This window comes from Carassius auratus, chromosome 28, assembly GCF_003368295.1.
Source record: "Carassius auratus strain Wakin chromosome 28, ASM336829v1, whole genome shotgun sequence".
In the NCBI taxonomy this organism is placed as follows: domain Eukaryota; kingdom Metazoa; phylum Chordata; class Actinopteri; order Cypriniformes; family Cyprinidae; genus Carassius; species Carassius auratus.
In genome coordinates, this window is record NC_039270.1 from 1,506,785 (window position 1) to 1,523,379 (window position 16,595).

General features: G+C 36.9%; 1 protein-coding gene and 1 long non-coding RNA gene across 2 annotated transcripts; both read right to left on the reverse strand.

Annotated features, from left to right (window-relative positions):
- Positions 1-1,427: 1,427 nt before the first annotated feature.
- Positions 1,428-11,853, reverse strand: LOC113046530 (uncharacterized). Its single transcript, XM_026207342.1, has 3 exons — positions 11,653-11,853; positions 10,925-11,471; positions 1,428-1,493 (listed from the first exon to the last, which is right to left on the reverse strand). Exons 1-3 carry the CDS (start codon positions 11,814-11,816, stop codon positions 1,428-1,430), a joined length of 777 nt encoding a protein of 258 aa, XP_026063127.1. The 5' UTR covers positions 11,817-11,853.
- A 3,001-nt stretch (positions 11,854-14,854) lies between these two features.
- LOC113046567 (uncharacterized) lies at positions 14,855-16,359 on the reverse strand. The gene is made up of 2 exons (XR_003276123.1): positions 15,909-16,359; positions 14,855-15,268 (listed from the first exon to the last, which is right to left on the reverse strand). It is a non-coding gene; the product is annotated as an uncharacterized LOC113046567 (long non-coding RNA).
- Between the last annotated feature and the right edge of the window lie 236 nt (positions 16,360-16,595).

Here is a 16,595-nt window from a genome sequence, read left to right on the forward strand (position 1 = left end):
TGATAACGAACAGACTGCGATATCGAGTTTGAGGTTTGTGCCTGTGTGTGCATGCACGTGTGCAAAGCTCCGGTGTGATCAAACCAGCTGAAACATAAAATACATAATTTTTGGTCGTACAGATAAATGACATGGCCAAATTCAAAAGCAAAAGTGTTTACATTTATTTTTTCACACTAAAAATAATAACAGAACATTTCTGATTTTGTAAAATAAAGCAAGGATGCACATTTAATTAAAACTGTTGCTTATTTACATTTTTTTGTTTTGAGCTGTGCTAATATGTATGTTGCAACTGCTTTTATTGGATTTTGTGTGGTTTAGTTCACTTTCTCACACTATGTAAATGTTGAGACATTGTTATATAAAACATGCTGAAAGTCACTGCAAAAACAAGGTTGTGTTGTTGCAAAGTGCAGGTCAAGCAGAAAAGTACAATAGCCTGTATTGTAAGAATAGGTGAATTGTGGGGGGGGGGGTATATTGTGACTGTCAAAACATTTGGTAACTAAACAATTTGTTGTTGACAACATTTTACAATGTTTACATGGCTACTGTTTTTAACAAATTTTACAATTTCAATTCATAAGCTCGATTCAATTCCATTCTTAATTCAATATTAATATATTTGGATAAATATCATGTAATAAAATGTAGATGTATATCAAGAAAAATAAATCTCTCAACTTATACTGACATACATGGAGCCCTGTCAGCTGATATAATTTTTATTATTGTTATTAAAGGTTAAAATTCACAATTCAAATGAATATAATGCAGGTTTTTATAATAATGTTATATATTTTATCACATGAGTAAAAATATAAATATGTAATAATTAACAAAATACTCCTTTATTTAATTTTTGGTGGTCAATGACCAGTCTACACGACACAAACAGGTAGCATCCTGGAAAATATCAAGAATTTTTATTTTATTATGCTTCTCTACAACACAAGTACTTAATCATTATCTATTGCTACGACCCAGGATCTGCCCAGACTTTAATTTATGCTTAGGAGCTACTAGTCCTTTTAACATATTATGCATGTATTTGAATTTTTTTGCTTAATTAACCCTTTTGTTATTTCTATGCTTTATTTTATGCAAGGTGGGGCTTTGTTGTTCATGGAGCCATCGATGGGAAATTTCGCCTTATAACCTACTTGAGCTGCAACACAAATAACCGTGCCTCCACCGTGCTGACCCAGTTTGTGAAGGCAACATGTCTTTATGGGCTTCCGTCACGAGTGCGATCAGACCATGGGGGTGAAAATTCACGAATTGCCCTATTCATGAATCTCGTTCAAGGGGTGGAACGGAGGAGTCACATAACAGGAGAATCTGTTCACAATCAGCGCATAGAGCGCCTTTGGAGAGATGTTTTCCTCCATGTGCTTCAGTACTTCTACAATTTGTTCCACAGTCTAGAGGATTCTGAGGTCCTTGATCCAGATGATGACGTCCACAAGATGTCCCTGCAAATCGTTTTCCTGCCGGAGATACAAAAGAGATTGGATCTGTTTAGGAATGGATGGAATCACCACAAAATGAGAACAGAAAACAACAAAACACCGGTCCAAATCTGGACTGCAGGAATGCTTTCCAACATGGAGGCAAACTGCAGAGCCATCAGCAATGTTTTTGGTGAAGATCCGTACAGCACACACACTCTAGAAGAGCTTTTGGCACAACATGGCATAGACAACTTCCCTGTGACTGATGACGAAGATCATTTTCCAGCTGTAGTTGTGGAACAACCCAGAATCAATCTGAGCCATCAGCAGCAGCAAAATATTTTGCAGACAATTGAGACCATCTCAGACGCTAACAATAAGTATCAGACGTGTTGCAGAGAAATTGCAAACATATTACAAGATGGCTGATACACATCATTTTGGTACAGTGTGTTTGTTCTTGCTACACGCCCTCAAGAGTTCATGTTAAGCCCAAACTTTTCCTTAATGTCATACTTAGAACTTCTTGTAGTATATAAGCTGACAGGCAAACATGCATTCATTTGTAGTTTAAACATCACCTTCCACATTGCTTCAGAAAAAGGTTGATGTATTCTGGCGTGCTAATCATCTCAAAGGAATTATGTAAGATTTTCCTAATAAAATATCCAAAATGTGCACAGTGCGATATATTTCATTCAGTTTCTTACTCCCGTTATTCCAAAAGTTCCCAAGGATTTTTTTTTATCTAGTAAAAAATATTACCGTCCCTGTTCATCGATGATCATGGTCGCCATTCAATAACGTAATATCTGCGCTATCCTCAGTTTTCGCTTATAGAAAGTACAAGCTTACTCAAAAATCCCGCTGCACAGTTAAGAGTAAATCCATTACGGCTGAAATTAAAAGTGAGCATTACATTTATATATGCTCAATGTTGCGTCATGATACTTATTTCGCATTTTTAGTGTTGCACATTATAGCCAATCACACAAGTCTGTTTAGATAATGATTTCAATGACCAATCAGAAGCGTTCGGATGAGTCATTTTGTTGCGTGTTCCATGTGCTCTCCAGGCGGCAAGGAACTCGACCTGAAGTTGAAGTCGGGTGGGGGCTGCCATCTTTTAGCAGAACTTCACTTGCGTTAGCATTCCCATTGACTCCCATTCATTTTGGCATCACTTTGACAGCGAATAACTTTACATCTGAGGCGTTTAAAGACTCCGTTTGTCCATTATTTATTTCTAAAGATAAATTGACAATGTATAAAGGGCTCCATTACCTTCTATGTTACATTATGGCCCCGTATAAACAGTTTTTGTAAAAAATAGGCTAACGATTGCATCATAACCACTCGACTCTCTGTCGCATTACCGTACAGACAGGAGGAGAAGCTCGCAGGCAATTAACTTAATACGGCGTACTGGCGTTACATTTTAAAATACTATACAAAATAATTAATCAGAATACTTACTCCTGCTCACTCACGCCAAAGAACTCCCCGCTCAAGCTCGCTGTCTCTGCAAGATTAACGATGGCAGTTTGCACGCACAGATACTAGAAGATTTACATCTGGCAGACAGGTTGCTGACGTCGTCAAGCTTCGTTTGAGTCTGCGCGTCAGAAACGGAAGTGCTTAAAAACGCTAAAAATGGGCTTCACTTGTCTCAATTGAGTTCCAATGGGGTCGCTGTGTCCATTGCTTTTACTGTCTATGGTGCTCTCGCAAATTCTTCCATCATAAACATACAACAAAGTGCAGATGATGTAAGAGATTCAAACAGATTCATCATTCAAACACAAGAGACTCCTCAAACAGTGTTTAGAGGTTTTTTTTTTGCTATTTACAGTGGCAGTTTTTTTAAGCAGGGCTTGAAAACGAAAACAAAGTTCAATCGGTTCACTCCAAGCAGAATCGATATTTTAACGTGTCTGTTCCTGCGTTCCTCTGAATTATTACCTTTCCTAAACCGGTTCGGGTGGAAAAAATACCGGTTAGTAACGTTATTTTTATTTATTTTTAAAAAAATAAATATTATGTGTCTATAATTTGCCTAATAATAAAGTAAGGCGCGTCGTTTGCAGGCTTTACAGTTCTTACCGTGCGCTAGCTCGTTGGCTTTGTTGGAAGGAGGACACCGACAGGGAGCTCAGCAGATCATAACACTTGATTAATTAAACATGAAGAGGTGAACATTAGGAATTAGCCACATCTAATAACACAGTGTGCGTCATCTCTCTCTCTCTCTCTCTCTCTCTCTCTCTCTCTCTCTCTCTCTCTCTCTCTCTCTCATAAATAGTGATGTGTCGTTCATGAACGATTCGTTCATTTTGAACGAATCTTTAATGTGACTCGGAAAGAACGAGTCGTCACGGGGAGTGATTCGTTCAGTCGCGCATGCGCAGTGTTCTATACAGTCTGAGCCGGAAAGAGAATTGATTAGTTCATAGTTCGGGTCTATCGGGTTTTTGACTCGTTCCTTAATCACGTGACAGCCCCACACGCTAACCCAATGCAATCTGAGCCAGAAAGAGAATTGATTAGTTCATAGTTCGGGTCTATCGGGTTTTTGACTCGTTCCTTCATCACGTGACAGCCCAATACACTAAAACCAATGCAGTATGAGCCGGAAAGAGAATTGATTAGTTCATCTCATGAGTCTTCGGGTCGAGTCATTCCTTAATCACGTGACAGACCCATACGCTAAAACCATAGATAGTAAAAGAATGCAGTATTGAGCCGGAAAGAGAATTGATTAGTTCATCTTTCGGTTCTTCGGGTTGGTCGTTCTTTTGTCCCGTGACGTGACAACATTGGCTAATTAGTTAATTTACTACTTTCCTTACAAATGGGTGCGTAGTACTTATTATTATGTTGGCTTGGCAACAAGCCAACATACTGTTATGCTTTTTAAACTTCTTCTTCTTCTTTTTTTATGTTGGCTTGGCAACAAGCCAACATACTGTTATGCTATTTAAACTTCTTCTTCTTCTTCTTCTTTTTCTTATTATTATAAACACTCATTTTCATGTGTATAATATATTCTTCTAATTGTTTTGTGCCGTTTCGCTGCAGTGTTTTAATGTGACAGGCTGTAAATTCTCTTCAAGTGTTCAGAGAAATACATGGCGAGCTCGCGGGCAGTCGCGATGCCGCGAATATATCATGTTATTACTTTAAACAGTTCAGAAACATCTGATTTTAGCTCTTGGTGTGTTCTAACGTGTGGATTGCGTGCAATCGCCGTTTTAAAAGGTCTTAAATAAGAAAGAATTCGCTCGTTGTGAGCTCCGTGGAGACAGCAGCAGTGATTCTCTTCAAGTGTTCAGAGAAATACATGGCGAGCTCGCGGGCAGTTGCGCTGCCGCGAATATATCATGTTATTACTTTAAACAGTTCAGAAACATCTGATTTTAGCTCTTGGTGTGTTCTAACGTGTGGATTGCGTGCAATCGCCGTTTTAAAAGGTCTTAAATAAGAAAGAATTCGCTCGTTGTGAGCTCCGTGGAGACAGCAGCAGTGATTCTCTTCAAGTGTTCAGAGAAATACATGGCAAATTCTGAACGCTACTCCTCCTAGGGCTTTAAAGCCACAAGCCCCAAACTCGGCAGAAACCTGCGGGATAGAGGGGTGGTGTGTGCTATATCTTTTCAGACTGATCAGACTTAAAGTTTTTTTTTTATTAATTTTTAAATGTCAAATACATTACCCATAGACTTACATTAACTGAGAAAAAATGCGCCCCTAGTTGCAATATCCGAGATTAAGGGAGGAGTCGGCCGGGTTTCGTTTCGCTTTTAAACCGGTTAAAAATACCAAGTAAATAATACAATTTCCCTCAAACTGACAAGCTAAACCAACATATATGATTATTACAGGGGTCAGGGCTCATTAATAATTGATTTCTGGGCAGAGAGCAGTCAGAAAGATGAGAGAAGAATCACTGCTGCTGTCTCCACGGAGCTCACAACGAGCGAATTCTTTCTTATTTAAGACCTTTTAAAACGGCGATTGCACGCAATCCACACGTTAGAACACACCAAGAGCTAAAATCAGATGTTTCTGAACTGTTTAAAGTAATAACATGATATATTCGCGGCAGCGCAACTGCCCGCGAGCTCGCCATGTATTTCTCTGAACACTTGAAGAGAATCACTGCTGCTGTCTCCACGGAGCTCACAACGAGCGAATTCTTTCTTATTTAAGACCTTTTAAAACGGCGATTGCACGCAATCCACACGTTAGAACACACCAAGAGCTAAAATCAGATGTTTCTGAACTGTTTAAAGTAATAACATGATATATTCGCGGCATCGCGACTGCCCGCGAGCTCGCCATGTATTTCTCTGAACACTTGAAGAGAATTTACAGCCTGTCACATTAAAACACTGCAGCGAAACGGCACAAAACAATTAGAAGAATATATTATACACATGAAAATGAGTGTTTATATGTGATTGTGAGATTTTATCTGTCAGGCTGAACCTCACATCAATTGTTATCCATCGTCACAACATGGTAAAGTCATTTATATATATTTTTTAAGAGCTTCTTAAAATAAATATTCCTGCGAATGCACACAATCCACCCATTAGAACACACTAAGAGAAAAATCCAGGGGTTTTTGAGCCGTGTATGTGCGCAAAATGCAATATTTGACATCGCGAAGGGAAAAAAAAGTCACATGACAGCCGCGTTTAGGGCGAGATCAGACAAATAAATAGGCTACACATTTCATTCACACTGACAAGCTAAATCAACATATGTTATTATTACCGGGTCAGATATCTCATTAATAAATTATGTCTCTGACCAAAGAACAGAGAGAAAGACGAGAGAGAAATGAGCACTTCATCAGCATTTTTTAAGAGATTCCAAAAATAATATCACAGCACTAGTCCACCCATTAGAACACAACAAGAGCAGAATTCAGGTGTTTTTGATATGTTTATGTGTGAAAAATGACATATAATTTGACAGCGTGATACAGCTTATGAATACTGGAAGGAAAAAAGTCACGACAGCCTTTTAACTCTGGAGTCGATTAACGCATATACGCGTTTTGAGTCATTTTCTGCTGATAACCCTGACAATTACTTAAATTACATTTTCAGTTTTAATCGTACAGATAAGAGCAATACATCAATCGAATCTGTAAAGGGTCTACTTTTTTTGGATACAAACATAATAACAACAAAACTTTGTGCACTTATAAAATAAAGATAACAAACAAGGTGTGCTGTCTTCAACCTTGTCTGCGCTGATCTTAATACTCAACGAAGAGACATGAGAGATATATCTATAGAAAGCTTGACATGTCTACTTTTAAACTAAACAAGTGCTGCCGAACAAATATTCTGTGATAAAGTACGCGATGTCCTTTTTTCACGTCTCCCTTCTAATGTGTATGGAAGGCCAAGAGGGTCAAATACACGTTAAATACGTGTATTTCACGCGTAGACAACACGTATTTAAAGCGTTAAATACGCGTTGTTTACTCATGAAAAATCAGCGTGTATTTAACGTGTATTTCACGTTTTAAATACAAGTTAAATACACGTGAAATACAAGTGAAGTATGCCTTAAAAATCAGTTTGAACAGGTCAGTGTAATTGGCTGCTGAGGACTTGGGTCAAACCACTTCTGTGTGCTTAGAGGGGTGTACCATTCATAGACAGGCAACCACCATTTAACATGCTATAGATCAGCTTATTCAGCCTTATTATTTAGTCTTTTTTCTTTTCTGTTTTGTATAGCCTATAAAAATAATATATTTAAGTTTCAGTTTTATGAAATATTTATTTTAAATATTAATTAAAATTTTGTGGTGATAGTATAACGTTTATAAAAGTTACAGTATTTTGTAATGAAACAGAACTTTTTGTTTAGCTCTTGACTCACCGAAGTATACTATATATAGTGTCCCTTCTTTAATTTTTCAGTAGTGTGATAACTTAAAATATGTTGTCAGTACTATTAAAATAAGATTAAATTGAATAGTATTTAGGAGATTATGGTTTTTGCATGACTTATTTCGCATTCAGCTAGACAACCCTGTCGTAGCTGTTATCATAGCCTAGGCTTTTTATTAAAAAAGAAAACAGCAAGGGACCATGGAACAAGACTGAAATAAGGTGTATTTTTTATGGTATTATTATTTTTTATTTTTTGCTGCGGGGCAACTCAAGAATGTTGGGCACACAAGTACTGTGGCTCTTTTGCCCCATGGCCAAGATGGCCAAGCCAACATCAAAGTTAGTTCACTAACTTTTAATTCTAGTTTCTTATTATTATTTTTCTGACAGAAATTCTGAACGCTACTCCTCCTAGGGCTTTAAAGCCACAAGCCCCAAACTCGGCAGAAACCTGCGGGATAGAGCGGTGCTGGTTGCTATATCTTTTCAGACTGATCAGACTTAAAGTTTTTTTTTTATTAATTTTTAAATGTCAAATACATTACCCATAGACTTACATTAACTGAGAAAAAATGCGCCCCTAGTTGCAATATCCGAGATTAAGGGAGGAGTCGGCCGGGTTTCGTTTCACTTTTAAACCGGTTAAAAATACCAAGTAAATAATACAATTTCCCTCAAACTGACAAGCTAAACCAACATATCTGATTATTACAGGGGTCAGGGCTCATTAATAATTGATTTCTGGGCAGAGAGCAGTCAGAAAGATGAGAGAAGAATCACTGCTGCTGTCTCCACGGAGCTCACAACGAGCGAATTCATTCTTATTTAAGACCTTTTAAAACGGCGATTGCACGCAATTCACACGTTAGAACACACCAAGAGCTAAAATCAGATGTTTCTGAACTGTTTAAAGTAATAACATGATATATTCGCGGCAGCGCAACTGCCCGTGAGCTCGCCATGTATTTCTCTGAACACTTGAAGAGAATTTACAGCCTGTCACATTAAAACACTGCAGCGAAACGGCACAAAACAATTAGAAGAATATATTATACACATGAAAATGAGTGTTTATATGTGATTGTGAGATTTTATCTGTCAGGCTGAACCTCACATCAATTGTTATCCATCGTCACAACATGGTAAAGTCATTTATATATATATTTTTAAGAGCTTCTTAAAATAAATATTCCTGCGAATGCACACAATCCACCCATTAGAACACACTAAGAGAAAAATCCAGGGGTTTTTGAGCCGTGTATGTGCGCAAAATGCAATATTTGACATCGCGAAGGGAAAAAAAAGTCACATGACAGCCGCGTTTAGGGCGAGATCAGACAAATAAATAGGCTACACATTTCATTCACACTGACAAGCTAAATCAACATATGTTATTATTACCGGGTCAGATATCTCATTAATAAATTATGTCTCTGACCAAAGAACAGAGAGAAAGACGAGAGAGAAATGAGCACTTCATCAGCATTTTTTAAGAGATTCCAAAAATAATATCACAGCACTAGTCCACCCATTAGAACACAACAAGAGCAGAATTCAGGTGTTTTTGATATGTTTATGTGTGAAAAATGACATATAATTTGACAGCGTGATACAGCTTATGAATACTGGAAGGAAAAAAGTCACGACAGCCTTTTAACTCTGGAGTCGATTAACGCATATACGCGTTTTGAGTCATTTTCTGCTGATAACCCTGACAATTACTTAAATTACATTTTCAGTTTTAATCGTACAGATAAGAGCAATACATCAATCGAATCTGTAAAGGGTCTACTTTTTTTGCATACAAACATAATAACAACAAAACTTTGTGCACTTATAAAATAAAGATAACAAACAAGGTGTGCTGTCTTCAACCTTGTCTGCGCTGATCTTAATACTCAACGAAGAGACATGAGAGATATATCTATAGAAAGCTTGACATGTCTACTTTTAAACTAAACAAGTGCTGCCGAACAAATATTCTGTGATAAAGTACGCGATGTCCTTTTTTCACGTCTCCCTTCTAATGTGTATGGAAGGCCAAGAGGGTCAAATACACGTTAAATACGTGTATTTCACGCATAGACAACACGTATTTAAAGCGTTAAATACGCGTTGTTTACTCATGAAAAATCAGCGTGTATTTAACGTGTATTTCACGTTTTAAATACAAGTTAAATACACGTGAAATACAAGTGAAGTATGCCTTAAAAATCAGTTTGAACAGGTCAGTGTAATTGGCTGCTGAGGACTTGGGTCAAACCACTTCTGTGTGCTTAGAGGGGTGTACCATTCAAAGACAGGCAACCACCATTTAACATGCTATAGATCAGCTTATTCAGCCTTATTATTTAGTCTTTTTTCTTTTCTGTTTTGTATAGCCTATAAAAATAATATATTTAAGTTTCAGTTTTATGAAATATTTATTTTAAATATTAATTAAAATTTTGTGGTGATAGTATAACGTTTATAAAAGTTACAGTATTTTGTAATGAAACAGAACTTTTTGTTTAGCTCTTGACTCACCGAAGTATACTATATATAGTGTCCCTTCTTTAATTTTTCAGTAGTGTGATAACTTAAAATATGTTGTCAGTACTATTAAAATAAGATTAAATTGAATAGTATTTAGGAGATTATGGTTTTTGCATGACTTATTTCGCATTCAGCTAGACAACCCTGTCGTAGCTGTTATCATAGCCTAGGCTTTTTATTAAAAAAGAAAACAGCAAGGGACCATGGAAAAAGACTGAAATAAGGTGTATTTTTTATGGTATTATTATTTTTTATTTTTTGCTGCGGGGCAACTCAAGAATGTTGGGCACACAAGTACTGTGGCTCTTTTGCCCCATGGCCAAGATGGCCAAGCCAACATCAAAGTTAGTTCACTAACTTTTAATTCTAGTTATTATTGTTGTTGTTATTATTTACTCTTACAGTTACGTGATGCATTTCTGGTTTCAAATTGTTGCTTTTAATTTCTGTCATGATGGTACTTTTCCATAACACTGAATGTGGAAATAAAGAGTTGGTTATGCTTAAAATGTTGATATTTTTTCTCTCTCTCTCTCTGTTTGTTTGTTTGTTTTTGTGTAATTGTGCAGTTATTAAATCAGGTTGTCTGTGTAAACAATACTTTTGTAACATATGACACTTCATAAAAATAAAAAAAAACACTGTGTACATACTTTTTAATTGTTGTTTATTGTTTATTTATGTCCCAGAAAAGCTTTTTAACAAAGAGGAAAATTAAAATTAAAAGATAATAAAGCCACAGGGTCTAATAACCTTAACAAATAAACTTTAAAAGTACCGTATAAAAAAAAGAAAAACTAAATATTGCACAACAAGGCCGCTAGTCTTTTTTAAAATAAATAAAAATAAATAAGCTTTAAAATAAATAATACAATGTGGCTATATTTTTGCAAACATGACTTTAAGGCATGTTTGCATTCAAAAATAAAGCTCCCGGACCTTGGATGGGCTGAGTCTGTTTCTTCTATCAGATATAATCTGCCCAGTTTTAGAAAAAATTCTTTCAGATGGCACGGATGTGGCCACAATACAAAGTCTTTTCTTCGTGACTTCAGAAAGGCTTTTGTAAACGGGTGAACATCTCCTCCACCAGGACAGAGGGTCTGATGTGCGGGGTAAGAGTGGCTCTGCAAGGTAGGCCCGCATCTCCATCATCGCATCTGAGGTCTTAGAAGAGGTAGCAGAAGGCCTCAAGCTTGCTACCCTCTCATCAAAATCTTCCCAAAACATGGCCCCTGCACTGGCAGTCGCACCAGGATCTGAAGTATCCTCCTCACTCTGAGCTGGGTTAATAGCTGCTGCAGCTGCAATAATCCTCTTTACTGTCTCTTCTGCTGCCTGGTGATTGACAAAAGCTTGCTTTTTGAACCTTGGGTCCAGGCAAGTAGCATCAGCAAGCTTTTCAATGTGTTCCACTCTGCCAAACCTCTTAGTCATTTCTGACATCAGGGCATCCACTAGTTTTTTAACAGGGTCAAAGCTGGAGGGATTTCTTTGATATCGGGCAACAATCCTCTGAAGACCTCTTGTCATCAAAATGACTTTGGATGCAGTCACAAACCTAAGAAAAATACAAATTGTTTATAAATTAATTATAACAAAATAAAAATCAGTACTGCATATACTTCTTTGTAAAAAAAAAAAAAAATAAGGCTACAGAAAAAAGGCTGCATCAAGAGACGTTAAAAAATGTGGTTTTAAGATGAATAATAATAATTTAAAAATGTCCTAAAACTACTTACTTTTCTGCACTCACTTCTGTGGTGACCTCTTCAAATGGCTTAATGATGTCCAATATTTCTCTGGAAATGTTCCATTCCTCTGGTGACAAGCTTGGCAGAGATGCATTAGTTAGTGCCAGGGTGGAGATGATCGGATCTTTGATTTCTGTAAATCTTTTCAACATGTAATATGTTGAATTCCACCTTGTGGCCACATCCTGTTTTAACCTCAACGGCTCTTGACCCGTCTGTTTTTGTGTGGCCTTGAGCTTGTCTGAAGCAACTGTACTTCTGTGGAAGTATTCAACTATTGTTTTGACCTTTTGCAATATAGTTTGGACCTCCTTCAATGCAGCTCTGACAATGAGGTTCAGCATATGGGCGAAACAAGGTATGTGGTCCCAGTGGAGATGGTCTTTCAGGGCTGAAACTATGTTGCTGGCATTGTCTGTGACACAAGCTACAATTTTGTCACCCACACCCCATTCATTTGTAACCCTTGTCAGCTCACTTGCCAGGTAAGCAGCAGTGTGTCTGTCTGTCAAAACAAAGCAGTCCAGGAGATAGGAGGTCATCTGAAAGTCCTCTATGAAATGACATGTCACAGTCATGTAACTTGTTGTAGTCAAAGAGGTCCAGCAGTCTGTTGTGAGACAAACAGCAGAGGCAGTCTTGATTTTGTCCATTATATCACTTCTTAATTTGTCATACAGCCTAGGCATTACAGTTTTTGATAATGTTTTTCTGCTAGGTAGACTGTATGAAGGGTCCAGAAGATGTGAATACTCCTTAAAGCCCTTGTCCTCCACTATAGAAAATGGCTGAAAGTCACAAGCAATCATTCTCACCAGAGCCTCATCAAGTTTGCTTTGTCTTAATGGATCCATTGGTCTTGTTACAAAACTGCTCATTGAAGTTTGTTGTTGTGGCCTCCTTGGCCTAACTGCTCCTTGGATGATGGTGGCTGCTGCTGGTGTACTGGATGCTGTAGATGTGGTCAGCGTGCCAGCTAAAGCCGTCAAAGGTCCAGCAGAAAAAGTGCTGGTGGTAGAAACCGCTCCAGCTGCAGCAGGGCTATCATCTTCAGTCTCTGTTCTAACTTGTGATAACAGCACCGTAGGATGTGCAGATTTAAGGTGCCTTCTCAAATTAGAAGTGCTTCCTCCTTTAATTGAAAAACCTTTTTTGCATATGTTGCATTTTGCTTCAGTGGCTGTAGTTGCCACAAAATGAGACCAAACATCACTCCTTTTTCTAGTGCTCATTGTCCTGAGGTGTTAAAATCTGGCTGAGGCTCTTCTCTGCCCCTCACCTAGTGCAAAACAAAGGGGGATGGGTGTGGAATGGTCACCGTTCCCTTAGTGACAGTCTTGAGTGACAGTTGTTCTTCAGTTGAACCATTGGTTAAACCTTTGTGTGACCCAAGCACACTATATTTCTAAGTAAATCTCTTTAACTCTCCAGTTTTATTTCAGTTTGGGTTATAACGGTTAAAGCTGAAGTTATCATAACCTTAATGTTTTAAACTAACATTAATAATTCAATTTCAAAATGTTATTTGCTTTTAATTTATGTCATTATGTCCTTTTTTGAGCAATCTTCTTATACATATATTACACCAATATGTCAAGTCTCCCTAGGAAAATTATTATTATAGTAGCAAACTCATAATTGGAGTAAAAATTAACAAACTAGTCTATAAATACTTTTTATTGTAATATTGGATTATTATATAGCCTAGTGTTTGTTTACAGATCAATATTTTATTTATAACAGGGTTTTATTGATTTATAAAATAATAACAAACGACAAATCCTCAACAAACAGTAATAAAAACACAGTGACAGAAATGTCAGAAATTGTGTATGGGTCTTTTCACGTGATTAAGGAACGAGTCAAACTCGACCCGAAAGACTCATGAGATGAACTAATCAATTCTCTTTCCGGCTCAAGACTGCGTTAGTTTTGTGTTTGGGGCTGTCACGTGATTAAGGAACGAGTCAAACTCGACCCGAAAGACTCATGAGATGAACTAATCAATTCTCTTTCCGGCTCAAGACTGGTCCGTGTACGTTTTGATAGTTTGTTTTTTCGATTGAAACACAAAACAAAATAACGAGAAACCACCCGTTTTTAGTTTGTCGTTTCAAACCAAAATCAAAGAAACGGTAAAAAAAGAGCCGTTCTCCCGTTTTTGGTTCTGAATCTAAAAACGAAAAATGACAAAACCAAAATCAAATAACGGTCCGATTTTGGTTTTTTGAAATTCCTTTTTCCATTTTTTCGTTTGAAGATCTACATTGAAATACAGACAGGTTGGCCACGTGACCCGGAAGTAATAGTAAATATGGCCTATCAAAATAAAAGCCAAGCTTTTTACAAACGTTTTATAAGTTGGTAATATAGGTTAACCTAATAACTTATTGTGTGTGCAGAGTTGTTACTGTTAGCACTATATTATATAATTAAATTTATATTTAATGTGGTTTCCACCGTAATGGACAGCGATTCAACGTGAATTCCCACGTGACGTCATGCGCAGGCCTAACTAATAATGAGGGAGATTGGGATTCCGCCATCAAAATATCAGTCCCTATCTCGTCTTTGCCATTCGATTGACACCCTCGTAAAACTTGTGTTGGTCCTCAAATATAATTTTATCCTAACGCATCATATCTATTTTCAAAAAGCCCAAGGACACGCTGTTACCTCGCTCACGTTATAAAGTGTTAATATAAATGTATTGAACTGGCTAGTTAACTAATAGTGATAGTAGTTTGTTTATAATACAATAAAAAACGACATATGTGAAGGTTCTCAGTCCTCCATGTAACGTTAATAATCCAACGAAGTTTAAAATCAAGGGCAGTTCAAAACGATTACAGACACCAGTAGGTGTCGCACTGTGTCTGCTTTGTGCGAGCTACTGTCATGGAGATATTGCTTTATGTTCTGTAATTAAAACACTTTCCATTATTTTCATTACAACTGTGCTTTCACAAATCACGTTTCCTAGCACAGCTGCTTAAGGCATTAGCCTACTCAATAAAATGAGCTCTTTCTCCTCATGTTTGATTGTCTGATTTACATGTGCTATTATACTGCGTGAAGTTTTAGTTGACTGTAACACTCACAAATTTAAAAACATGTCTCACATATAGGCCTTCAGTCCAGTTTGGTGTGTGGTTCTACTGTGTTATAATAGACAACAAGCAGTATGTCATGAAAGTGAACATAATTTATTTTATTAAAATATTTATATTAATTTATTATTTGCATAAAATAACATAAAATGAATACAACAAAAGGAGTTCTGCAAGTGAGAGTAATAGAAAATAAAATTGAACAATTTATTAATTGCATAAAATAACATAACAGATGAACATAACCAAACTTAACCATTTGACTTAACTTAAAACCTAAAATAAAAACTAACTAAAACAATCTCCTAACTAATAGTGTCTTTCAAAACATTCACAATCTCCCCCATCCCTGTAATTAAAATTTTTTTTTTCTTGGAACATCTCGTCCCTGCATTTTGGGCAGTGCGGCGAGGTAGTTGCCCACTGCTCAACGCAGACCCGGCATCCAACGAGGCTGCGGCAGCACGGTGCCACAACTGGGTTTTCCATCACATCTGCAAGATTCAGAATATTTTTCAACAAATATTTCAACAGTTGTCTCAAGCAATTTTCCTCTGTCTCATTTCACTTGTTAGTGTTACAGTGTGTTAATAGTTATATATTCCCATTGACTACAATAATTAAATTTTAATAAAAATTGTAGTCAAAGTAATGATATTTCTAAACATTCCCATGTATCCCCTATATATCTATGTAGTTCTAAGCCTCTTTTTCTATATTGTATGACAGTAACATCCATATATATATATATTTTTTTTTTTGCTGGTTACATCTTCACTGAAGCTACATCACACTTATATTGATACAAATATTAAAATCCAATATGCCATTGCAACAGGACAGTACCCACTCAGCCACAGCCTGTTCATCCTGCTGCCTTCTGGGAAGAGATATAGAAGTTTCTGCTGCCGCACCAACTGCAGAGCAACATTTCCCCCCAAGCTATCAGACTCTTAAACTATAGTTCATCCTCAGCACTGCTCCAATGATCATAGTTTATTTATGTTTACCATTTTTATAATTGCTTCTATATTGGCCTGATAATGTCTGCTATGTACCAGAAGGGAGATACAAACTCAATTTATACTTTATACTATTATATATATTATATTGTGACAAAATATACCCACCTACCTTAAAGAAGAATAAAGTGAATGTTTTGGAAAGGCAGAGTCAAAAGTTATGACCTTAAAATGATTGAAATGTTGTGGAAGGATGAGGAAGCAAGCAGCTCATGTGAGGAAACCCACCAACATCCAAGAGTTGAAGCTGTTCTGTACAGAGGAATGGGCAAAGATTCGTCCAAGTCAATAAGCAGGACATATCAAAAGTTACTGGAAACGTTTTGTTGCAGTTATTCCTGATGTAATCAGCGTTGACAGCCTGTTTTTAGTAATGTAATTATGTTTTGGGGTTTTCTTTTGAGGACCTTGTAAAATGTTCTTACCTTAGGGCTTAACAAATGTTCTGCAGCCATTGATTGTACATGCAATGCCCTTGAAAGCATGTATGTGCTATATAAAATTTTAAGACTTTTATGGATTCTCTTCACTGGCATGACACAATCAGAGTTTTGTATGTTATACAAACTGAAATGTGTATAGAGAAGAAAGATTCACACAGTATATAGCACACTGGTAAATCATTATTTTGGCTAGATGGCCTACATTAGGATTAGGACATGTCTGATGTGAGTTTGTTGTCTGAGCTGCTATAAGAAGCTGATAGCAGTGCAGTGTTATAATCAGGTTAAAACAGAAGCAGGTTTAACTCTGGGCTGGGTGAATGATGATGATGATGATGATAACTAGGCAAATAAAA